The following is a 25,838-nucleotide window of genomic DNA, read 5'->3' as shown; positions in this document are numbered from 1 at the left end:
GAGACCAACACCCACCTCACTACCACCTCTTTCAGGTAGCTGTAGAGAGCAAGAAGGTCTCCCCTCAGCCTCCTCTTCTCCAGGCTAAACAACCCCAGCTCCCTCAGCCAATCCTCATAAGATCTGATCTCCAGACCCTTCACCACCTTCATGGCCCTTCTCTGGACACGCTCCAGCAGCTCAATGTCCTTCTTGTAGGGAGGGGCCCAAAACTGAACACAGTACTCGAAGTGCCAGGTACAGGGGCACGATCACTGTCCTATTCCTGCTGGCCACACTATTCCTGATACAAGCCAGGATGCCGTTGGCCTTCTTGGCCACCTGAGCACGATGCTGGCTCATGATCAGGTGGCTGTCAACCAACACCCCCAGGTCCTCTTCCTCCAGGCAGCTCTCCAGCCACTCCTCCCCAGGCCTGTAGCGCTGCATGGGGTTGTGACAAAAGTGCAGGACCTGGCACTTGGCCTTGTTGAATTTCATACCGTTGGCTCCGGCCCAACGATCCAGCCTGTCCAGGTCCCTCTGTAAGGCCTTCCTGCCCTCCAGCAGATCTGGAGGTGCACTCAATCCAGATCATCAATGAAGATATTGAACAGGACCAGCCCCAACACTGAGCCCTGGGGAACCACCACTTCTGACTGGCCGCTAATTGGATTTGACTCCATTCAGCACCGCTCTCTGGGCTCGGCCGTCCAGCCAGTTTTTAAACCAGTGCAGAGTGCACTTGTCCAAGCTGTGAGCACCCAGCTTCTCCAGGAGAATGCTTTCCCACAAGATGACAGGACCCATCAGTAAACAGGGCATATTGCTTCCCATTTTCTGACAGTTTGTTATACAGCGGGGCTTCTTCAGCACGTGTCACCTCCTCCTCTGGTAATAATCCAAAATCTTTGCTTTCTGGCCAGCCCATGATCACTTCCAAGATTCCTAGGCAACAGGGGTTTCCTATTTGAGCCTGCTGGGTGATCAGTGCAACCCATCTATTCCATGTAGCATCAGTTGCATGATGTGTAGAGGGGATGTTTCCTTTGAACATCCAGCCCAGCACTGGCAGTCGGGGTGCCAGGAGCAGCTATGCTTCAGTACCAACCACTTCTGAAGCAACTCAAACCCCTTCATATGCTGCCAATATCTTTTTTTCAGTCAGAGCATAGCAGGCTTCGGACCCTCTGTATCCCCGACTCCAAAACCCTAGGGGTCGACCTTGGGTCTCCCCTGGCGCATTCTGCCAGAGGCTCCAGGTAGGGCCATTCTCCCCGGCTGCAGTGTAGAGCACATTTTTTACAACTTGTCCTGCCCAGACTGGCCCAAGAGCGGCTGCATGAACTATTTCTTGTTTAACCTGTTCAAAGGCTTGTCGTTGCTCAGGGCCCCATTGGAAATCATTCTTCGGGGTCACTTGATAGAGAGGGCTTACGATCAGACTATAATCTGGAATAGGCATTCTCCAAAAACCCACAACCCCTAAAAAAGCTTGTGCTTCCATTTTGCTAGTTGGTAGAGATGTGGCTGCTATTTTGTTGATCACATCCTTTGGGATCTCGCGATATCCATCTTGCCATTTGATTCCTAAGAACTGGATCTCTTGTGCGGGTCCCTTCCCCTTACTTTGTTTTATGGCAAAACCAGCTTTCAGAAGGATTTCAATTATTTTCTTTCCTTTCTCAAAAAGTTCTTCCGCTGTGTTCCCCACACAATGATGTCATCGATGTATTGAAGGTGTTTGGTAGCTTCTCTCTGTTCCAGCACAGTCTGAATCAGTCCATGGCAAATGGTAGGACTGTGTTTCCACCCCTGGGGCAGTCGATTCCAGGTGTAATGGACACCCCTCCATGTGAAAGCAAACTGTGGCCTGCACTCTGCTGCCAGAGGGATTGAGAAGAATGCATTAGCAATATCAACTGTGGCATACCACTTGGCTGCCTTTGACTCAGTTCGTATTGAAGTTCTAGCATGTCTGGCACAGCAGCACTCAATGGTGGAGTGACTTAGTTCAGGCCATTATAGTCTATTGTTAGCCTCCACTCTCCATTAGACTTCCACACTGGCCATATGGGACTGTTAAAGGGTGAGTGGGTCTTACTGATGACTCCTTGGCTCCTCAGTTGGTGAATGAGTTCATGGATGGGGATCAGAGAGTCTCTGTTGGTGCAATATTGCCGCCGGTGCACTGTTGTGGTGGCGATTGGCACCTGTTGTTCTTTGACCTTCAGCAACCCCACAACAGAAGGGTCCTTTGAGAGGCCAGGCAAGGTAGACACCTGTTTAGTTTCCTCCGTCTCCAAGGCAGCTACACCAAAAGCCCACTTGTACCCTTTTGGGTCCTTGAAATACCCTCTCCTGAGGTAGTCTATGCCAAGGATGCACGGAGCCTCTGGGCCAGTCACAATGGGGTGCTTTTGCCACTCATTGCCAGTTAGGCTCACTTTGGCCTCCAAGTCAGTTAGCTCTTGGGATCCCCCTGTCACTCCAGCAATGCTGATGGGTTCTGCCCCTTTATAGTTTGATGGCATTAAGGTGCACTGTGCGCCGGTGTCCGCTAAAGCAGTATACTCCTCTGGGGCTGATGTGCCAGGTCATTGGATCCACACAGTCCGGTAAACCCGGTTATCCCTTTCCTTCACCTGGCTGGAGGCAGGGCCACTCCAGCTCTCTTAGCTGTGCCCCCTCCCCTCCCACCTTCTTGTGCACCCAGCAGAGCATGGGAAGCTAGAAAAGTCCTTGACTAGTACAAGCACTACCCAGCAACAACTAACACATCGGTGTGTTATCAACATTATTTTCATACTAAGTCCAAAGCACAGCACTATGCCAGCTGCAGTGAAGAAAATCAACTCTATCCCAGCTATAGACTGTGACGCCCCCTCAAATTTTCCTTCTGAATCTGATAGTCAACATTAATGTTCACAGAAATCTTCGTAGCCAACTGGACAAGACTGTGTTAACCAAGGTCAAAACCAGCAGCTTTCTATTTCTTGCCTGGGGGTAATAAAAGATCTGTCCATCCTAAAGAAACCTTCCTTGCCAGAAGGTTCTCACAATTTCCTCTCTATGTATCCAACATGATGAAATCTGTTTCCTTAAATACTAATTCATTTACATAAATGACTTTTTTTGGTCTGCCTATTATCTTAAATATACCTCTTCCGTTAATCAAAGTATAGACAGATTTACCTTAACTAAAAATTTTCTTCTTCACTGTCAGACTTTAGATTGACAGAGCCATTGTCAGACTCTGCACCTTCTATCACAGCCCCTTGTAAACCTGGAGAATGCAGATGTTTTGTTTATTTGCTTCAAAGACTATTTATTTCTACATTACCTCTATTAGAATTGCTTCACTTTATCTCTTTTTATGTGTCTCTTTAACAGATTAAAGAGTGTGTCTTGACTTACATGTAAAGATTCATCTGAGTAAATAAATCTGTGTTTTCCCCCACAGTTCATCAGAAAGACTAATGACTAAAATAAAAAATGTAAACATTACTGTATTTAAAGTTACTGACTTCAAACTGCTCAGTCTGCTGTCTTCATATTTCTTATCTATCTTTAAATTTTTACATGCCTTTTCACACACCTAAAACTCCTTGGGACTTGAGTTTGGAAAAGCCTACTGTAGTGCAATTCACACAATATACCATGTCATTGAACACCAGCATACTGAGGTAAAATTACTCTTCAAAATTACCTGTATAGCAAGTGCTCGAGCTACAAGACTTCTAAGATACTGTAAAGGATCTTCTGGACCTTCCCACTTGGTTTGCCATGCGAGGGGACACTGAAATAAAAATACATTTACTGAAAGTATTCATTTCAAAACCATCATCATTACATTTTAAGCTAGCAATTTCAATGAAATTAAATAATCCAGAGATCAAATATATCTACAAAGAAAAAAGCCAATAGAAGTAATATAATGATCAAAGCATACAACCACTAATAGAAAGGTCATATTCCTGCAAATTCTTTATGTGGCCCACAGACATACAGTACTGAAGGAGAACTTATAAGAACCTCTGCTATTTAACAAGGGAACATCAGTGGGTTCCACAAACACTTCAAAAAGGCCTGTGTTGATTCTTTCTTGGAAAGCCACAATGCCGTCTTTCAAATGCAGCCAGAGGTTCCCACTCCTTTGCTGCTGCCTCCTTACACTTGAACATGCAGTTGTGTGGCTCTGTGGTGAAGTGAATCTGGTACAATTCTTCCACATGATCATTCTATCATCATCTTAAAGTGTTTATAGAACAACACCTGAGAATAAAATCCTGCAAGCCATCCCCATACAAATTTCTCATTGACGTCAAAAAGGCTTAAAAGACCTTCTGTTAGATTTTGTCCTTATAAAATAAGAATAAAAATATTAATTATACCTACTCCGCAGGAAATTGTACAGCACGCTGAAATTGACCCTGCAAGATTCTCCTACTTAAGTGAAAGAGAACTGATATAAATCATTACCTGGGGAATACTGCACAATAATGAAGATGCTGAGCAGAATCAACAGTTTATACTGTTTAACATTTACGGTTGCATTTTCAAGGTTTACAATTTAATAGCATGTATGCTGAACAGATTTTCAAAATCTGATCACAGAAGTTTGTAAGAAAAAGTATCTTTCAAAGTAAATACTCCATGTGTACCTTCTATAGATAAAATCCAGAAATATATGGATTGCTGGACACTAATTAATAATGAATTGCATAAACTAGAACATGTACAAGACAAGAAAGCACAGGGTTTTTTGAAAACTTGTTGTTTCTGAAACTATTATCGTTGCATTTTTGCAGACTCTTGCTAGATATGCATTTACAGGCAGCTCAGCAATCTACCATTTAGAAAGCATTCACCTAATGTTGCTAGTGTATCACTCTAAATTACTCTAGGTTTAAAGTAATAGCTTAGCTAATTGTTAGTATGGAAGCATATTTCAGATGTATACTAACATATCAATTTTGCACAAATAAGGCACATTGCTGAAACCATTAGAAATCATATATTTCTTGAGTTTCGCATTTCTATTGGTAAAGTAGCAGCGTCATCAGGTGTTGCAATCGTGGTGCTTTCAAATTTTAACTTTTAAAAAATAATCCTTTGTTACATAATGTGTGACCACACTAAATTAAACAAGGTGTACAGAAAATACATGAAACTAATCACTTTGAGATGATAAATATGGTGAGGTTTAGCTGCCATGCCAAGAGCATAGACTTAGTCTCTCTGGAGGGCTGCTGAAAAGATTGCTTTATGGTCACAGTCCAATAAAGTGATCTGTGTCAGGCTAAGTGTGTAAGTAAGCAGATGAAATGCAGAAGAAACACTTTGTTCAATATATCAGGAAGCACTGAAGTGCTGTTTGTGAGAGGTAAAAATGCACAGAATCTATAAGTACATTTTTCTGACAGTGATCAGCTTCATAGCTCCTGCTGCTTCCAGTTTAAGAATGCAGCTTAAGCACACAAGCAAGCCACACTCTCTTGCTCAGTAACAAGAGATATAACTATAAATACTCAACAATGTCCATTACATGTATCATTTGCATTCACTATGACTGTTACTTAGCACCAATTTCTACCACACAATCAAAACGTGTTTAAAAAGGCAATGAGACTGCTAACATGAAAATGTTAATTTATTCTAATTGTACTGCAATTTTGCTAATAAATGTTGTCTTGTAAATCTGAAAAGACAAAGAATTTAATTATTGTTTTAATTAGAAATTTGATAGATGAATAAATACATAACAATCTTTTTAACAGTACTTGATCCTCACATGAAGATAAACAAGATGTTAATAGGAATTATTGTTCATTGTAGGGCCAATCTCAATATCTATGCATTAGCATCAACACAGTTTATCAATTGCCGCAGGTGAAAAAAACCATGAGTTTCATGTCAATGTTTGGCTATCTTTGGAATCCAATTATCCAGCTATTAATGACAGACCACATAAATTTGCAGTCACTAATTGTACCAGTTTATAAACATGCTCAGTTTGATGCCAGAAAACATGGAAAAAGTACATGTAAAAATACTGTTTGTTTTTCTCATATATCAGAAATATAGGGTGAGATGATAGGTTGATATGATAGGTACAGCTTGTCTGGTGTGATATTGCAATAATCCGTAATGAATAAATGTAGAAAGCAAATTGTGATTACAATTGCAGTAAAACCTAAATTTTAAAAAACTGTAAAAATGAAGAAAAGGGACAGATAGACATGTTCTACTGGCTAATGTATTTGACCTATCTAGCATGATTTGGTATTTGAAATGGAAATACTATTCCACAACTTCTAATCTTACCAGATTTGTACTTAAGTGAACGCTTGATGAAAGTATAATATATTCAGAAGCTTCTGCACGTAATTGAAGCAACATTTTTCTGTGTTTTCATTCCAGAGAAAACATGTTTCTGTTTTTTAGAGTAACTACCAATAAAAGAACTCCATTTTAGAGTCTCTATCAATAAGAGAACTTAGAGCAAATGGTGACATGAAAATATATATCAGAGTTTTTTTCAGTTTCATAGTTTTTTCATTGCTTATAATGTAAATTCATGACAAAATTACTTACCTTCTGATTTAGCAGAGCACTTGCTAGGCTTTGTACTTCAGAACTCAGTAATGAGGTACCTCTGATAACTTTGCTTAAAGAAGCAAGTGATTGATGGACACTTTGCACAAGGCGAATGGCATTGAATTGTTCCAGAGTAATGAATGATAAGATTGGAGATCCTTGTTGCTCCACAGGAGGAGACACCTTCTGATGAATCAGGTTACAATTCTAAAAAAGAACACATGAGGTCCAGTTCATAAACTCAGGGAAACTACTATATTATTCTTTGTTTAATTCATAATATTTCATATGACCTTGTTAGCTTTGAAGTAATTCAGATATCCCCCCTTTTCTGATACTGGATTAAAACTATAATGATACATTCAGTATTGTCTGCAAGATGTTCAATAAGGGGACCACTCTTCTGAGACAACTCTGTCTACCTAGTTACTTCAAAAGTATTGGAATTTCTGAAAAATCTTCACTTTGCTGAATCACTGCTTTTAGTATTTGTGTTAATGTGTCAATATAAAAAGCAGTAGCGTACTCAGTGTAACAAGATTGTATTGGGTACTATAAACCATGCTGCCAGATATAGCTCTTGCTTTGATAAGACTAGTTCAATCTGGAAGCAAATTAAATACAAAAAAATAATAAATACGAAATAAATATAATATTACATGTAAATCATGAGTAACTCAGACTCTGAGAGGGACTGCTGCTCTCACATTGACCTTTTTATTACTTACTTCCATTCCATTACAGCCACTGGAAATCCAAATTTATTCAATAATTTCAAGAGATGGTATCATTTTGCAAACCTTAATTTATTTCATAAATGTATGTTAGCATGTGTTCTGAAACTACCAACCTGACATGGGACAAGATGCTGCACTGAATCCGGTTATGGAATTTAAACCTTTATTGGAAAACTATACAAGGCACAAGTGCAAAAAGAAAACCCTAGCCTTTGGGAATAAAATGTTCTCCTATTTCAATTCCCAGTAATTTACTAAACGTAGAATCACATTTTACTTTCTCTGAAATACATCTTAAAATAACATAAGGAGTTTTAACTTTTTTCAGATCACACAGCATATCTCCTCGTAATCTTTCCTAGGCACTGCAAGTTTTTCAGAACTTTCACGTATTTTTCATTTCAAGCTCATACTGCACTCAACTACGAAGCAAAAATATGAGAAAAACTAAGTGAAAGGGTAATACAGATAATTTGGTTTATGACTGACAGAAAAATGAAGGATAAGGTCTTCCCTCCCACTTTATCAAAAAGGTATACAATAAAGTTACTTACTGTTCAAAATGTAAGAAACATACAGTATTTAGAAATGTTATGTTTTGTATTTTGTCTTTGCATGTATCCTGAAATCACAGTATCTGTTTCACTTCAATTTTTCTGAGACCATAGTTTGTTGAGCATATATAAAATGTAATGTAAAACTAACACAAGCTACATGATAATTTCTTACTGGAGTATTTAACTGCACAAAAAAGGAAGAAGAAAGACATTGCAACTTGCAGGCTTTGCTCAGTCTTTCACATATAATGTCTTAATTCACAAAAAACTTACTGAAGGAGAAGGCCTCTAAGTTCCTCAATACTGCCCTTTACATAACAGTCTCCTATGAATTGCATATTCATTTCATCAGTCTTTTTAATGCTTTATCCTGAGAATTTGTTAAAACAACCCATCTGTCATTTTTATGGGAAAATTAAACATGAATACTGATATCAGCTTATACATTTAATGTTCTATTACATTCCCTTAAAATCCATTATGTATATAACTCACATCAGCTTTAAAAATATCCTCATGACCTGCTTAGGAATTAAGATGAAGAACTGCTGAAGCACTGAGTGCTTTCCCTAATCATAAGAAATTGAAGACAGGTTCTAATCTTTAACATTAAATACTGTATTATGCTACCAATATTAAATTAGGTGTATTTTGAGACTTTGATCATTTTCCTTCTTTCACTTCTGTACTGGTTACTATCTCAGTACAATATAAGACTTCATACAGTCTCACGTAAGCTGCTCCAGAGCTTTTCTGCATTACCTTCCTAAACTGAAGCTTTTTGAATCTCCCAATATGTTCTGAAAACTGCCCCCTCAGAAATACAACAAATATAACGAAAATTAACTCATATACCTCCACTAGTTCTGCATTTGATCCAAAATTCAGTTCTGGTGGTAGTGGTGAGTTTTAGAAACCTCCATTGACCTTTTGATGTACCTATTCTGCCTTCTCCCTCGAATCTCTCTGCCTGTTCTTTTAGATATTAGCCTCTCATTGTTTATTACACAAATTATTCATTGTTGAAAATACGAGAAGGAATGACCCTATATTTCTGCTTCACTGATTTTCCTTGGTGAAAACAACATTGCTCTTTTGTTAAAGCTGAAGTTCCTAATTTTTTAGATAAAAGAGCAACAACCCATTAATTTTCAAAACTACTTTTGGAATTGTCTTGCGGCATTATGCAACTTTATGAAAATTATTAGTTAGCCTTCATTTCACAAACACAACAAAAGATAAGGAAGAATACATGACAGCTTATGATCATATATTCAGCAAAAATAATTTTGAAGCAGTTGCTTCCAAAATTTTATTACGGGTGGGCCCTCTAACTTTCATGGAGGTACTAAAGGGTTTCCTTGAAATGAGGCAGAAAATGCATCCACCTTACATCAAACAGATAGCACCGATTCCTGTCTCTCCCCACTCATGACAGATAGCCATGTGGACACGATGAAACACTTATGCAGCCCCATCGCATCCTGATATTTTTGTGCTTCTCTGAAAACTACCAATGATGGGCCATGCCTGAGTTCTATTGGACAATGATTTCCAACTTATCCAGTTATGTGACAATGAAGTGTTTATACAGGTTCTGACCTACCCTCTGTCATGGCAGAAGGCTGTGCGGGAAGAGAATGGACACCAGGACACAGGCTGGTTGAATTACTCTGATGGCCCGGACCTGGCCAACAGGCTGTGGTGGGCCATCCTTCCACAGTAAAGATTTTTCTTGTAAATTTGTGTGACACTGTTTGACAAGTTATTCAGTGATTGCTTCATTCTTTTAGTAAAAAGTCTTTTGCGCAAACTTATACTGATCATCTCAGTATTTGGTTTTTTTAAACTTAATGGCAGGTTCATGTGAGTTTAATTAATTTAATTAGTGTTAAGCTGCTCTTAAATCACACTGAAAGGCACTGCAGAAGCTGTTTTGGGACAGTATTCATTACAAGAGTGTTTTCCAATGGCAAGAATTAAAATTAATGTTTTCAACTGAAGCTAAAATAGATGAAAACCTCAAGACATTCTGTATTAGTCCAGAACAGCTAAATAGAAAGAGGAAGTTTGCTTGTGTAACCTTCAACACAGGACTTCACTGATTTGAACCAGATTTTAAGTATCTACTTCACTTAAAGTAAAATTAAAAGAAAAATTCCAGAATCTGCATTCTGGCTGGACTAATAAACCGTGGATGAAAGAGACGCAGTTTCCATTATTCTGTTGTTACGGATAGACAAAGAATAATAAACTCCCCGGCTACACAATTTCAGAATGTCTGAATAATTGATAGTAACATTTAACAGGGCTTTGCAAAATGTATACCGAGAGGAGAAATTAATCCAGCAAATTTCCAGATATATTTCTGAAAAAGTGACAACAAAGAAGTCCTCAGTTCTGTAATAATATATAAGAATTATTTCCCATTCCAAAATGTCTAAAATGAAGAAGCTAAAATTTCCAATGTATATCTGCCATTTTTGCTGTTTGGCCACAAAGACTGTGACAGCTCTGAAAACTGAGCATAAAGGACTACTATTCACAGAATCACAAAACAGTTGAGGTTGGAAGGAATGTCTGGAGATTGTCCAGTCCAACCCTCTGCTCAAAGCTACAGCAGGTTGTCCAGAACTGTATCTGGTTTTCAGGTTTTCAGTATCTCTAAGGATGGAGACTCCACAGCCTCTCTGGGCAACCTGTTCCAGTGTTTGATCATCCTCTCAATGAAAAAGTTTTGTCCTATATTTAAATGGGATTTCCTGTATTTCAGTTTGTGCCCATCACCTCTTGCCCTGTCACGGGACACCACTGAGAAGAGTCTGGCTCTGTCTCCTTTACTCCTTCCCATCCACTGATGCTCATAAGATACCCCTAAGCCTTCTCTTCCCTGGGCTGAACAGTCCTTGTTCTCTCATCCTCTCCTGGTATGACAGATGCTCTTGTCCCCTAACCACCTTAATGACCCTTGGAAATCCTTGAAAGTTCTTTCCAGGATTATTTGCTCAATCACCTTCCCAGGTGAAGCTAACTGCCCTATTGTTCTCTGGATCCTCCTTTCTGCCCTTCTTAAAGAAAGAAGTGACATTTACTTTCTTCTAGTCCTCAGGAATCTCCCCCAGTCACACTGATCTTTCAAAGATAACTGAGAGTGGTCTCACAAAGGCAGCAACCAGCTCCCTTGCACTCATGGGTGCATCCCATGAGGACCTGTGGATTTGTTTATATTCAGTTTGTTTAAACACTCCCTAACCTGATCCTCTTCCACCAAGGGTAAGTATTCCTTGCTCTGTACTTTCCTACTGCTTTTGGGGACCTGTGATTGAAGGCCAGACTTACCAGTAAACAAAGGTAAAGAAGGCATTTGGTACTTCAGCCTTCTCCTTGTCCTTTATGGCCAAGCCCTCATTTCTGTTCATTAGTGGGCCTACACTTTTCCTAATCTTCATTGTTGCTGATGCACCTGTAAAAACTTTTCCTGTTGCTCTTGTGATCATTTAACAACACCATACCTGCTGCTAAGTTACAGGCTGGAAAGTTGACTCCATCCTAGCCATACCTGGTTGTGGTGGGTTGACCTTGACTGGCTGCTAGGTGCCCACCAAGCCACTTTCTCACTCCCACCCCTCTTGTCAGTCAAGATAAAGGCAGTTTAATGAAGAAAAAAAAAGTAAAATAAAAAAAAAAAGCAAAGGCTGCATGTGGAAGCAAAGCAAAACCAAAGGAGATTTATTTTCTACTTCCTATCAGCTGGCAATGCCCAGCCACTTCCTGAGAAGCAGGGCTTCAGTACACCTAATGGTTGCTTTGGAAGACAAGTGCCTTAATAACAAATGCTCCCTCTTCTTCTCCTTTCTCTTAGCTTTTATTGCTGACCATGATGTCACATGGTATAGAATATTCCTTCAGTCGGTTTGAGTCAGCTGTCCCAGCTATGTGCCCTCCCAACCTCTTGCTCACCACCAGCCTTCTGGCCTTAGCCGGGGGTAGGAGGTTGGGAAGACAGCCTTGATACACAAGCATTGCTCAGTAATAGCCAAAACATTAGTTTCTTATCAACACGGTTCTAGCAACGAGTGCAAAGCATGGCACTATATCTGCAGCTTTGAGGAAAGTTAACTCCATCCCAGCCAGAGCCAGTACACCCATACCGCCCTTCACATCCCTCACCAGATTCAACTCTAGATATGCTCTGGCTTCCCTAACCCTATCCCTGCATGCTCAGTGTCTCTATATTCCATATTCCTCCCACGTCAGCTGTCCCTGCTTCCTTGTCTTCTACGCTTCTTTTTTTCACATTGAGTTTTACCGGGAGCTCCTTGCTCATCCATGCAGGAGTCCTGCTGCCATTACTTGACTAGCTGCATTTTGAGATTAACCAATGAGGTCAAGAGGAGGTATTCCTTGAAAAGCAACCAGCTCTCAAGGACTGCTCTCCAGGACAGTGTCCCATGGGACTTTTCCAAGCAGATTCCTGAAGTCTAGGGTTCTCATCCTACTTTTTGCTTGTTTCCCTCCACTCATGATTCTGAGATCCACCATCACAGAGCCATTGCAACCAACGTTTCCCCTAACCTTCAAATCCTCAAGCAGTTCTTCCTTGTTGGCAAGTATGATGTCCCACAGAGTGTTTCCCCTTATCGGTTCCTCCACCACCTGAGTCAGGAATTTGTCATCAGTGCACTACAGAAAGCTCCTGGATTGCTTGTGCCCTGATGAGCTGTCTTTCCAGAAGATATCCAAATTTCCAGAAGATTCTCCTTCCAGAAGATTCCAGAAGACCAGGCTCTGAGAATGTGTGAAAAAGATCTCATCTACTTCTTTCTGATCAGGTAGCCCATAGCAGGCACCCACCACAATGTTGCCTTCTGATCCTAATTCACAAACTCTCATTTGGCATGTTGTCCATCTCTGGGCAGAGCTCCATGCATTCCTACTGGTCTCTCACATAACGGGCAGCTCCCTGCTCTCACCTTGCTGGCTTTTCATTCTGAGAGAACGTATAGCTATCCATGGCAGTGCTACAGATATGTGAGCCATCCCACCATGTCACTGTGATCCCTATGAGATCATAACTCTGCACCTGTGTGCAAACATTTAAGTCCTCTTCTTTGTTCCCCATGCTGCACTCATTAGTGTACAGGCATTTCAGAGAGGCATTCCATCATGGTGACTTCCCAGAGAGGTGCGAGAGCCTTCCCTGTAATTCTGTCAGGTAGGCACTTCCTTTTTTATATGGACACACTTTAGAGGTGATTTTATTGATGATGTTTACAGACATACTTTGCTTACCAACCTGGTCAACTACTTCCTCACATAATTTTTGGTCATCGTCTCCCTACCCTATATTTCTATTTTAAAACTCTCCTTATCAAGTTGGTCATCCTGTTGGCCCCACTCAGTCAGGTGGATCCTTTCTCTTTCGAGCAGGCAAACATCAATCCTCAAGAAGTGTCCCATGGTCATAAAAAACAAAACCCTGTTGCTGACATCAGCTGTGCAAACAGTTGTAGGACCTGTCCTCTCCTCCTCATGTCCTTCACATTCACTGTAAGGATCAAGATGAAAACTTACCTAGACCCCCATACCTTTAACCACACCCCCACACCTATGTAGTCATGCTTCATATGTTCCAGGTTACCCCTGGCAGTATGACTGGGGCCTATATGGAAAAGCATCAAGGGGTAATAGTGTGAGGGCCAGAACAGCCTTGGCAGTCTTTCCACAATGTCCCACATCTAAGCCCCTGGCAAACAGCAAACTTCCGTAGATGACAAGTCAGGTCAGAAAATGAGATCATCACAGCAAGTTGTCGTCAACTACTACTCCTTACCACTTCCTCCTCGTGCTTCTGTGTGGATCAGGTTTAGTTGGCTTGGGAGCTTCACTGGACAGAGCTCCCAGCCTCTTGTCAGCTATGAGGGTTCTGTATCTGTTCTATAAGTGTAAATCTTGAGGTGGAGCAGAAACCTTCCTCCTGGTGCCAGAAGTCACAAGTCTCCAGCCCTTGCCATCCTGTAAGTCTTCACCTCCTATCCCAACAGGCACTGACTCTGCCTGCACCTCCTTCAGGGAAGTTGGGGGCTTGGCTCTTCAAGCTATAGTGTCTCAGAAAACTTTGGCTGATCTATTTCTGATGCTGCAAAGTCTGCTGACCTCCTCTTTGGTGACTCAGACGCTCAACAAGCACACTTTTCCTGCAGGTTAGAAGACCACCTTCTGCTGCCCCAGTGTCAGTATGAGGCACCTGCAGCTCAAGATATGTAGAGCTGCATCCTCCTTCCAGACCTCTCTCTGAGTCAAAGTTCTCATCTTAGAAGGTCCATTGCTCCAACTGCAGCTGGGGACCACGCCCTGTGGCACATCACTACCATTGCTGAGATGGTGTATCCTCAACTGACCAAAGTTGCTGGTCCTCTGTGAGCTCTTCTGCACAAACCGCTGTGCCAACTGCTGCATGCATTTACTGCCTCTGGTAGCTACACTCAACACTACTGATTGAAAGACTACAATTTTCACTCATGAAAAAATATTATTTTACGCACTTCAGTGTGGTGTAATTCTTCAGTGGGCTCATCACTAAGAAGTTAAATAGTCCTTGTATAGATTTGTGTGGTATTCACCAATATTAGGTAAAACTTTTATCACAGATATCTGAAATTCACTGACTATATAAATTCTATAGACATTTTTTCAGTTTACCTGTGTTGTACACTCTAAAATATTTAGATTGCTTTTTGTAGGATGAAACCCCGATGTTCCCTCCAGGAAATACCCAGTCAAATGTTGTCTATTATTATTTTGAGTTAATGCTTGATTTATATACTCAGCACTGGAAAAAAATAATTTTGAAAACATAGTTAATCTTTGTCTACATAATAACAAGCTTCTGAGCCTTTTTTTACTTCTGGAATAAAAAAGTAGCTTAATTTAAAAACAGCTTTGAATTTATAAAGACATCAGCTTTGTTTAATTCAGATCTATACTGGGCACTTCCTGAGTTTCAGTAGTTTGAAACAGATATTCAACCATTATTTCCAACTACTTTTAGTGATAAGTATACTTGACAGGTAGAAGTCTAATATTTGCTTCTTGTAAATAAAATGGAAGCTATTGTCAGCATCTATCCCATCTGCCTCTGCTTTACTACTATTTGTATCCAACAGATAAAAGAAAGAAGATAATAATAATAGTAGTATCAGCAACAACAACTGTCACCACCTCATGAAGTTCAACAAGGCCAAGTGTCAGGTTCTGCACCTGGGTCAGGGCAATCCCCAATATCAGTACAGACTGGGGGATGAACTGATTGAAAGCAGCCCTGCAGAGAACTTGGGGATACTGGTGCATGAAAAATTGGACATGACCCAGCAATGTGTGCTTGCAGCCCAGGAAGCCTATCATATTCTGGGCTGCATCAAAAAAGAATCATGGCCAGCAGGTTAAGGGAGGCGATTCTGCCCCTCTCTTCCACTGTAGACCCCATCTGTAGTACAGTATCTCAGATGGTCCAGAGGAGGGCCACAAAAATGATCAGAGGCATGGAACAGCTCTCCTATGAAAAAAAGACTGGAGAGTTGGGGTTGTTCATTCTCGAGAAGAGAAGGCTCTGGGGAGACCTTATTGTGGCCCCATAATACTTAAAGGAGGCTTATAAGAAAGATGGAGAAAGACTTTATACCTGGGCCTGTAGTGACAAGACAAGGGGCAACAGTTTTAAACTGAAAGGGTAGATTTATACTGTATATAAGGAAGAGTTTTTTTACAATGAGAGTGGTGAGACACTGGGCAGATTGTCCAGAGAAGCTGTGGATGCCCCAACCCTGGAAGACTTCAAGGTCAGGTTGGACAGGGCTTTGAGCAAACTGGTCTAGTGAAAGACGGCCCTGCCTATGGCAGGGGGATTGGACTGGATGATCTTTAAAGGTCCCTTCCAACCTGAACCATTCTATGACTCTATGATTTTACAATAAAGAGTATGCAGTTAAACGTAAATGCTTCCAAAACCAAGCGGACTTTGTAGACTTCAAGAATAGATAGTTTTTGTGATTTTACTTCTTCATAATTGGGAAATCATTTTAGCTCCTATTATGTGCCCATTGATGCATAAATAAAATAATGTATGGTTGTTAACTTAAGCAGATATTTAAACTTTCTTCTTTATTCCAATTCCCAGGTCTTTATTTAAAACTTCTGAAAACAAACATCATGCCTTCATTGAGCTATCAATAAAGAATTAGAATAAAGAACTGTATGCAGTGTAAAGTGAGTGTGCTGGTTTTGGCTGAGAAGGTGTTAATTCTCTTCACTGTGGTGCCTGTGGTGGTCAGGGACCTTTCCAGCTTCCCGCGCTCTGCCGCGTGGCGGGGGGGGCTGGGAGAGGCGGGGCCATGGTGGGGGCAGCTGACCCCCACTGGCCAATGGCAGATTCATTCCGTACCACGTGACACCGTGACCAGTACATTAAGGGGGGGCAGGTTGTGGCTCGGGAGCAGCGCGGCGTCGGGTCGGCAGGCGGTGAGCGGCTGTGTCGTGTGCGGTTTGTTTTGGTGGTTCATCCCCCTCTCCCCCTCCCCCAGGTTTCACGCCTTTCGTTGTTTTCCCTTCCATTGCATTTTTGTTGTGGTTTTTTTTTTTTCTTATCTCAACCCACGAGCGTTACCCTTCTGATTCTCTCCTCCATCCCGCTGGTGGGGGAGTGAGTGAGCAACTGTGTGGGGCTGAGTTGCCGGCTAAACCATGACAGCAATGTATGTTGAATTTTTAAAGATCCCTATACTTTTTCAAAGGTTAAAGCAAGTACTGATTGAACAGACTATGAAAACTGATTTTGACAAAAGGCATTATTATTTAAGTTTTTTGAAACTTACTTAAGCAAAAGTCCCTCAAAAATCCCTATACGAGGTGCGAGGCCATCCTATTCTAAAGGAGATGTTCAAAAGGTAAATAAATTAATCTGCTAACAGCATAAAAATGTTAGAAAAATCAAAGAAAGTTCAAGATAATATAGTAGTCTTTTTTTTTTAAGATATTATGAGCAGTAAAACTGTAGGTCAACAACAGATGCACATGGTGACTGTACAAATACTGGAGAGGAGAGAACATGGAAATATTGCGTAATTAATTTTCCCCCATTTAAGCAGAAAAAAAAAGATGAGGCCTGTGTCAGGTCCAGCTTCCCTTGTCAAAAAGCCCTCAGGTTGATCACCTCCCCCTGAGTGACTGAGACCATCAGGGACCATAGCCACCAGCAGTGACTATGTGGCTTCAGCTTCGTGCTACTGTACACTCACAGCTAATTTATGACATAAGTTTTAAAGAATAAGTGCTTTGAATTTGCAGCACTAATGAAATGATAAAACCATTAGCCATGTATGCTATTAATGAGAATTCACCTAATGCAGTTTTGTTTTACTGTTTAAAACTGGCCTCATTTATCACTCTTCCAAACACTACAATCAAAATCTCTAATTTTTTGAATGTATCTTTAGACATATATGCAACATTCTCACCTGAGCTCTTGCAAGGAAGGTTTGCAGGCCCAAAGGTATATTTAACTCTAGTCAGCAAGATATAACAGAAGGTGTACATTGAAATATACTGCTATTCCACATAAAGGCTTCATATCTAATTACATACAGATAGCATTGTACTTCCCACCTCAAATTCATTAAATTTCCTTTTTCACTTCCTTGGTTTCAATATTCAAGATAATTCGTTAGACCTTACTTTTAATGTAGTTAACGGGGGAAAAAAAGCTGTCTCTTCAAATTAGCTATTTTCCTACCTGATTAAGTTTCTTCCATAGGTTGAGAACAGGAGAAAGTTCAGTAGACCATATTTCTCTGTCAAATTTGCAGCCAGCAGTTACTGACCTGCTCAGGAGACGAAGCTGTGAAATGACCTGAGTGATGAGAACACAAATGCAAATCTTGAAGAAGGATAAACAAACTTCTTACAGTCCAAAAATGTGATACAATAGCAAATACCAATTTACCTATTTTCTGCATATTTAATTCCTAATCATGATCTATTCAAAACAGAAACAACACCTATATCCAAATATATAACATACTTAAGCCTCATTCATATTAAGCCGAAAACAAAGAAAAAAATACATATTTTTCTTATCACAGTCATTGTCTTTGTTCCAACTATAATTTAAAAACTAATGAGGTGTATAATTAATTAAAAAGCCTCTTTTCCACAAAATCTACAGACAAAACTCAAGCTCTGCCTTTAACTAGGCTCCATCTGTAATTAAAGGAAAAGAAACAAAAAAACAGAATAAGTTACATAATACATATAGTACCTATCAGGCATCAAAATGCCAAAACAATTATAATCAATTAATTCTGATCTCCCACAAACCTCTTACTTAGATATCTGTGCTACCTCAAATTATTTAAATGCATATGTCTTAGTTTAAAGAAAGAAAGCAAGCAATTATAAGAATAACAGCAAAACTTTCCGAAAGAAGGGGAGCTCCCAGTTCATCAGGTCCTACTGCCTTTCATTGTTAGCAACCTGGTAACTCCACACATAAACTGATCAAATATATGTATACATTTACAGACAAAGAACACAGAAAATTAACTTCTTCAAATATATTGCAGTCTGTCCCTTAAACTGCATATAAACCCCCTGGTATTTGTAGGTATTTTAGCTAAATTTTAGTTGTTTTTCACAGTGCATTTTTTCCAAGACATGTTAGAGAACAACTTACTAATTCTCTTCTTTTTTGCTTGACTTCAAAAAATTGAACTTGATAATAAAATTTTTATTAATCATTCAGAAGGACTGGGCTATGTAACTGTGAGACAGAATGAGGCAGGAAGTCAAGTTGCTTCTTCTGGGTTTTGACTTATTTTCTATTCTTGAAAGATATACAATGATGTAGGGTTTTCTTTTGTTTTAATTTTCTTTCACTGAAGCAAAGAGTGGCTTCTTATTTATCAGCTTTGTTAGGGACTATGAAGCACTACAAGATGATAGTGCACTGGACCATTATTTTAACTTTTGTAACACTTACTATAATTTTATTCTTATATTGTATTACAAGACATAAACCAAAAGATAAATACATATTAAGTATAAATATATCAAATCTCTCTATAACATAAACCTATATTTAGAAAAAAGTTTAAAAATAGTTTTAATTAAGCTAAAATACTACTCTTTTTCATTAAAAGCTCACTTCTTAATATGTCAATTCTGAAAAAAATCTTTTTCAGTTCACTCAGAAATGACAATATAATCTGCTGTCCTGGAGAATTATGCATACTTTGTGATTCCAGACCTCAGAAATTATGAAAATAGTTTTTTTATTTCTCTATTTAGGGAATTAAAGTGAAATTAATTCCACATCCTAAAAACCACTCTTAGTTGATAAAAGTCATAGTCTATTATAATGAAGTACTTTAGACATGATCCTGTAACTTGGTTTGCCAAGAGGAGCTACATGCATACCTAGTGACTATCTGGAGGAAGTTCTTTACTGTACTAAACCCTTACTTTTGTCTAAGTCTGAAGTAAACTGCCAGAAAGTAAGGCAAGGAGAAGTTGTAGTCAAGGCAAAGGAGTAGCTGGAGTGAGCAGAGCTTTGCTGAGGAACAGGTTAAAAGCAAGCTGAGAGCTTACAGGCAGAGACAAGAGGAGAGAAAAACATGGGTGGTGCATTAGTAGGTGTGTGCTACAGACTCCTTGATCAAGAAAGTAGATGAAGTCTTCTAACAGCTTGAAGGAGCCCAACAATCATAGGCCTTCATACCCACTGGAGACTTCAACCAACCCAGTATCTGCCATGAGGGTGATATGACAGGGTTCAAGGAATGCAGGAGATTTCTGGAATTTCTTGAAGACAATTTCTTTATAGAGGCAATCAATAAGCTAACCAGGAGAGATGCAAAGAAATAAAACATTTCTATCAAATATACTGTACTGGTGGTTCAGTATGCAGTACTGCATATAAACTTGTATATTTATACTATAAAGCTGCAGGAAGCTTATATGATTGCTTTGTGAATATGGGGAATTGAAAATATTAAGTATTGTATTCCTTTTTTAGGTGACTTCATAGGTATAAACACTTAAATCCATATAGCTGAAATGAATTTGAGAAGTAGTGTCTACAAGATCATGTAATTAAAGTATTTTCTAACTCTAGTGTATAGGACTAGCTGTCTATTTTTAATTATCTAATTATAGACTTTGTCTATGTAATTTAAATAGGAAATACACTATCTATCCATTATTTCAGCCTTTGTTCTTCAGTGCAATTATATCTGTTTCTACTTTGTGTATTTTATAAAAGTAGCCCAAAAATATGGGATGTGATTATCAAAAGTTAAGCACTTTAATGAAACATATTGAATCAAAAGAAATTAAATTTTAACTTTCAGTATTCTAGAGTACTGTATCATATTGTAATCTTTATCAAACGTTCATAGAAATTCTTTAACTCTTTCTAGTTCATCCCATTTCTTCTCTCATGTATAACAGGTATGACAGTAGCAAAAGTCACTACTAGTTTCCGTTACAGCACACTGTTTCCAATTGAGAGTAATTTTAAAAAAATTAATGGGTTGGGCTGAAACTTTGTGTACTGGTGGCTCTTTCAGCCTGAATACTTTTTGAAAACTTTAGCCTAGAACATTCATTCACCTTCAAGAAACAGAGGAAAATGCATTTTAGTCATGTCAAAATACTCAGGCTGACCTCATCTTTGAACTGCTTCAGCATCCAAAACTTTTGCTGAAGGACTGCTAATCTGAAGGACTTTTTTTTGTGTGTGTCACTTTTTACATCCATGAAATCTGTCCAAATTTAGCAAAGAATTAGAGATTGTAAAATAATAACTCATATTACTCCTTAAGTTCGATGACAAGTTAATTTTAGAATTTGAATGGTATTTTATTCTCACAAATCACAGTGAAGTTTCTTACAGTGCTGACCAGACTATGCTACTTCAAAACAGCTGAAGCCTGAGAAAAGGTTTACTCATTACTCCCTCATCAGTCTCTTTCTCAATGTTATACAAATGAAAAGGGAAACTGATTTTTGTATAGGATCATAGAATAATTCCGGTTGGAAAGGACCTCAGGAGGTCTCTAGTCTAACCTCCTGCTAGAAGCAGAGTGATAGCTAAGATCAGACCAGGTTGCTTAGGGCTTTATCTGGCCTGGTCTTGAAAAATCCCAACTATAGAGCCTGCAAAACCTCTTTGCATGTCCTGTTTCACTGCTTTACTGTCCTAATGATGAAAAAGTGTCCCCTACTATCCAGCCTGAACCTTTTTTATTTCAGCTTATGTCCTATAGAGACAAGAGAGTCAAATGCACAGACTGGGACAAAGAATGTGTTAAGATTGGGAATGACCTGAATAAAACCAGAAGTGGGATGTATTTCCCTACTAGAATTACCACGGGTATCACAAAAGTGTCCCAGGTTATATGGTACGTTTGCAGATGCTCCACAAAACTGTTTTGATCTCCAGGCAAGAGAAACAAGTTTGGAGTTGCAAAGGAAACTGGATTTAAAAAGAAAGAGGAGTATCAGGACTACATTCTACATGAAAGATAAAAATGGCTCTGTAAGGCAGCAGGACAGGAATGAGAACACAGATTGGATGAGTATCTAGGAGGAGACCTTGATTCATCTGACAAAGCGAATATGATTATGCATCTGTATTTAAGGAGATAAAATAACTTTGGGGTTGAGAAAGGGCACTGTACATAGTCACTTAAATTAAAAACAGACGGGCACAAATTCATCCCACCTACCTTTAGGCACTTACTTAAAGCTTACTTAAATTACAAAGATTACCACCTTAGTCTCTCTACGACATCAATAGACAGATCTTAAGTGGACTAAATTGTTATTCAGAAGTCTCTCCTATTGAGTACAACGGAAAACTAAGTTCCTTACATAGGTACCTCAGATAGATGGGTCTACATTGTGGAAATTAGAATGAGAATTTTCATTTCCTGGAAACCTAACTTAAAAAGTCAAGAAGAATTCAGCTCCTCTCACTACATTATATATATATCTTACCATCAGGTTAACTTATAATCAACTTCAGAAACTTATTGTAGGATGAGATTAATCATGCCTTAAACACAATGCTTCTATGACCACAGAGACTAAAAGTGACTATCACAGACACAGACATCTAGGTCCTTTGCACTCTAGTTTGGAAAGGTACCGAGCAGTTATTTATGTACTTATAATACTAAGGAAACTGAAAATCTAATCACATTTGTATAAAAAAGGGTACTCAAAATAAGAGTACTTTTAAGATACCTAAACTTTGAATGCTCACCTGTTACCTCAACATAGTCTTTTAATATACTATTCACTAAAAGCTGTTATATGTTCTGCTACTCCAGTCCAAATACACATCTAAATAGTTTGCAAAAATGACAAGAGTACAAAATCTACCATAAAGCAGGAAAACAGTACCATCACTGAAAATATGAGAAGGATGGAAAGAAAGGTAATCAAACTATAAAAGCAATGACCAATAACGGTCCCTTTAAAGAGGGGTGAGAAGATTACTCAGAACTTGTAGAATTCAGCCTTTGTAGAAGCTGCCTGTTTTAAGTAAGATAAACTAATAAAACTGGTACTTACATAAAATTCAATAGAGTAATTTATTTGTGAATAGTGCATCTAATGACTATGAACAGCATACAGAAACTGCTACTGAATATTTCTTCCATTCTTAGTGGAAAATTCATACATTATGGGTTCTTTGCATTGTCAACACAGGAAAATATAAGTTGCATATATTAATAAAGGTGAGGTAGTCAAACTTAAAATGTCAATATTTATGGGCGTAGTTATTAAACTGAGCATCTCAGCTTTTTCATGTAATGCATACTTTATGGGTTTTTGTGGATATATGCTATTATGATATTGACCAACATATTACAGTAAAAAACCCCACACATTTAGAGAAATTAAGAGGGAAAATGAACAGAATGGAAAGCAATAAAGATAATGAATGACCCAATGTGGCTTCACATGGAACTACTAGAAAGTCATGTTAGACCTGAAAATTAAAATAAAAATTCATGGAAAAATTAAAATAAGGAAACATGAATATTTTCACTTTTCCTTTTCTGGAACTTTGTTAAAATCAGATTTCTAGGAACACAAAATCCATTTCTGCTCTTTACTTATGCACAAGATGAGGAAAAAGTCTTGCCTTCTGTAATTCACAGGTATTGCAAAAACTGGTACTTCACAAATACATAACAAACACAGGCTTATACTTAAGACTTGTATTTATTCATTAAAAAATCTAACCTACAAATTATAGAATCATTTCAGTTGGAAAAGACCTCTAGTATCATCGAGTCCAAATGTCAAACCAATACTACCATGTCTCCGAAAGCATGCACTGAAGCGCCACATCTACACATTTTTTTGAACACCTCCAGGGATGATGACTCAACCACTTCCCTGGGCAGCCTGTTCCAATGCCTAACCACTCTCACATTGAAGAAGTTTTTTCCTAATATCCTGTCTAAACCTCCCCTGATGCAGATTGAAGCCATTTCCTTTCATCCTATCATTACTTACTTGGGAGAAGAGACCAACACCCACCTCACTACCACCTCTTTCAGGTAGCTGTAGAGAGCAAGAAGGTCTCCCCTCAGCCTCCTCTTCTCCAGGCTAAACAACCCCAGCTCCCTCAGCCAATCCTCATAAGATCTGATCTCCAGACCCTTCACCACCTTCACGGCCCTTCTCTGGACACGCTCCAGCAGCTCAATGTCCTTCTTGTAGGGAGGGGCCCAAAACTGAACACAGTACTCGAAGTGCCAGGTACAGGGGCACGATCACTGTCCTATTCCTGCTGGCCACACTATTCCTGATACAAGCCAGGATGCCGTTGGCCTTCTTGGCCACCTGAGCACGATGCTGGCTCATGATCAGGCAGCTGTCAACCAGCACCCCCAGGTCCTCTTCCTCCAGGCAGCTCTCCAGCCACTCCTCCCCAGGCCTGTAGCGTTGCATGGGGTTGTTGTGACAAAAGTGCAGGACCTGGCACTTGGCCTTGTTGAACCTCATAGAGTTGGCCTTGGCCCATCGATCCAGCCTGTCCAGGTCCCTCTGCAGAGCCTTCCTGCCCTCAAGCAGATCAACACTCCCACCCGACTTGGTGTTGTCTGCAAGCCTGCTGAGGGTGCACTCGATCCCCTCATCCAGATTATTGATAATGACATTAAACAAGACTGGCCCCAAATATGAGCCCTGGGGAACCCTGCTCATGACTGGCCACCAACTGGATTTAGCTCCATTCACCACAACTCTCTGGGCTTGGCCAGCCAGCCAGTTTTTCACCCAGCCAAGAGCACACCCATCCAAGCCATGAGCCACCAGCTTCTCTAGGAGGATGCTGTGGGAGACAGTGTGAAGGCTTTGCTGAAGTCCCGGTATACAACATCCACAGCCTTTCCTTCATACACTAGGTGGGTCACCCTGTCACAGAAAGAGATCAGGTTGGTCAGGCAGGACCTGCCTTTCATGAAGCCATGCTGGCTGGGCCTTGTAACCTGGTTGTCCTGCACTTGCCCGGTGAACACACTAAAGGTGAACTACTCCATAATCTTCCCTGGTACCAAGTTCAGGCTGACAGGCCTATAGTTCCCCGGATCCTCCTTCAGGCCCTTGTAGATGGGCATCACATCTCCAGTCATCAATGCTGGAGTTGTTATACCACAAAATAAAATTTTACATACAGTATTACAATTTGAAAAATAGGAAAGTAATAAAGCCAAAAATATATTGTGAAATTCTGTCATTGAATTAAAAAAAAAACAACCAACCTAGGATCAATCATTTCTGAACTAAATATAATTACTGTTCTAAGAATACAAAACAGAAAAAATTTACTAGGCAGATAACTGCTGTGTTTTTCAAGACTATGGAACAGATAAAAGGATTTTTATTTTTGCACAAAAACCTAAAAAACTCCGCTCAGTAAATCTATAGGCAATGTCAAAGCAGATACTCTACTGCCATCTACCAGTTTTAAAAGGATGCAAGTTTAGCACAGAAACCACTTCTGTGTTGAATTTCTCCAAATGAAACAATACTTCCTTTTACAGAGCTGTTCAAAAACATACTTCTGTTTTTATAAGACTTTACAGCTCAAATTAAAACATGAAGTTATAACATAGTCACTTTGGTAAATATTAGGAAAGCAGTAACTCGGTGCAATGCAATTGTGTCTTCATTGTGTTAAAAGAGGGAACAGGTTTCAGTCTGATATGCCTTCTCCCTGTGTCCCTTACCCTCTCTGCAAGAATAGGGTCCATGGAGGTTGTTAGGACAAGGGTGCTTTAATGGCATTCATAAACATATTGTTCATAAACAAATCATTCATACTGCATGTGGATGAGTAAGAAACAGTGTAGGTCTATACTTGTTTTTTTGTTGTTCCCTCAAGGTCACCTCAAAGCTGCAAATTCACTCACACTGGACTCATTACAGAGATAAATGCCTTCTTAATCAAAACACAAAACAAATGAGGGAAGACATTGGCACCACCTAAATCTTCTTTTATACAGAAGAGGATCATATGCCTTTGATGCCAGGAAGGTCCTCTGTAGAGCAGTTTTTCAGTGGAGGAGGAAAGAAAATCAGCAGGATGCTGCAGATGGACAGCTGAGCCCACTACTGACCCAGCCAGTGCTCCAGTTGCAGCTTCTCCTAAAGAATAACTAAGGGCTTTACTTTATAGAGGCGCCCAGGACACATACTACCTGGAGAACACAATGATAACAGGAAGACCATAAGAGGTGGTTGACCTTAGCTAATTACACACCCTGACAAAATTTAAGAAAACTGGAAAACTGTAACCTAGAAACATAAAATATGCAGAGCACCAATATATTCTCATATACATAGCACCAATCCTATGGCAATTAATAAGGCTACTTAGAGTACTGTATTG

General features: G+C 39.6%; 1 protein-coding gene across 3 annotated transcripts in view; it reads right to left on the bottom strand.

Annotated features, from left to right (window-relative positions):
- DYNC2H1 (dynein cytoplasmic 2 heavy chain 1) overlaps positions 1-25,838 on the bottom strand; it is a 192,062-nt gene that overhangs the window by 28,940 nt on the left and 137,284 nt on the right. For all 3 annotated transcript variants that reach the window (XR_012658746.1, XM_075081964.1, XM_075081974.1), the window contains 3 exons: positions 17,661-17,777; positions 6,577-6,786; positions 3,689-3,778 (listed from right to left, as the gene is read on the bottom strand). Coding sequence is in view for 2 of the 3 variants with exons in the window: in XM_075081964.1 (XP_074938065.1) it covers positions 3,689-3,778; positions 6,577-6,786; positions 17,661-17,777 (417 nt within the window). In the remaining variant the exon portion in view is untranslated. The remainder of the gene's footprint in view (positions 1-3,688; positions 3,779-6,576; positions 6,787-17,660; positions 17,778-25,838) is intronic.

The sequence above is a fragment of the Phalacrocorax aristotelis genome, chromosome 1 (genome assembly GCF_949628215.1).
Source record: "Phalacrocorax aristotelis chromosome 1, bGulAri2.1, whole genome shotgun sequence".
Taxonomy (NCBI): domain Eukaryota; kingdom Metazoa; phylum Chordata; class Aves; order Suliformes; family Phalacrocoracidae; genus Phalacrocorax; species Phalacrocorax aristotelis.
The sequence above is the reverse complement of the archived record's forward strand: the minus strand, read 5'-3'. Positions and strand labels throughout refer to the sequence as shown.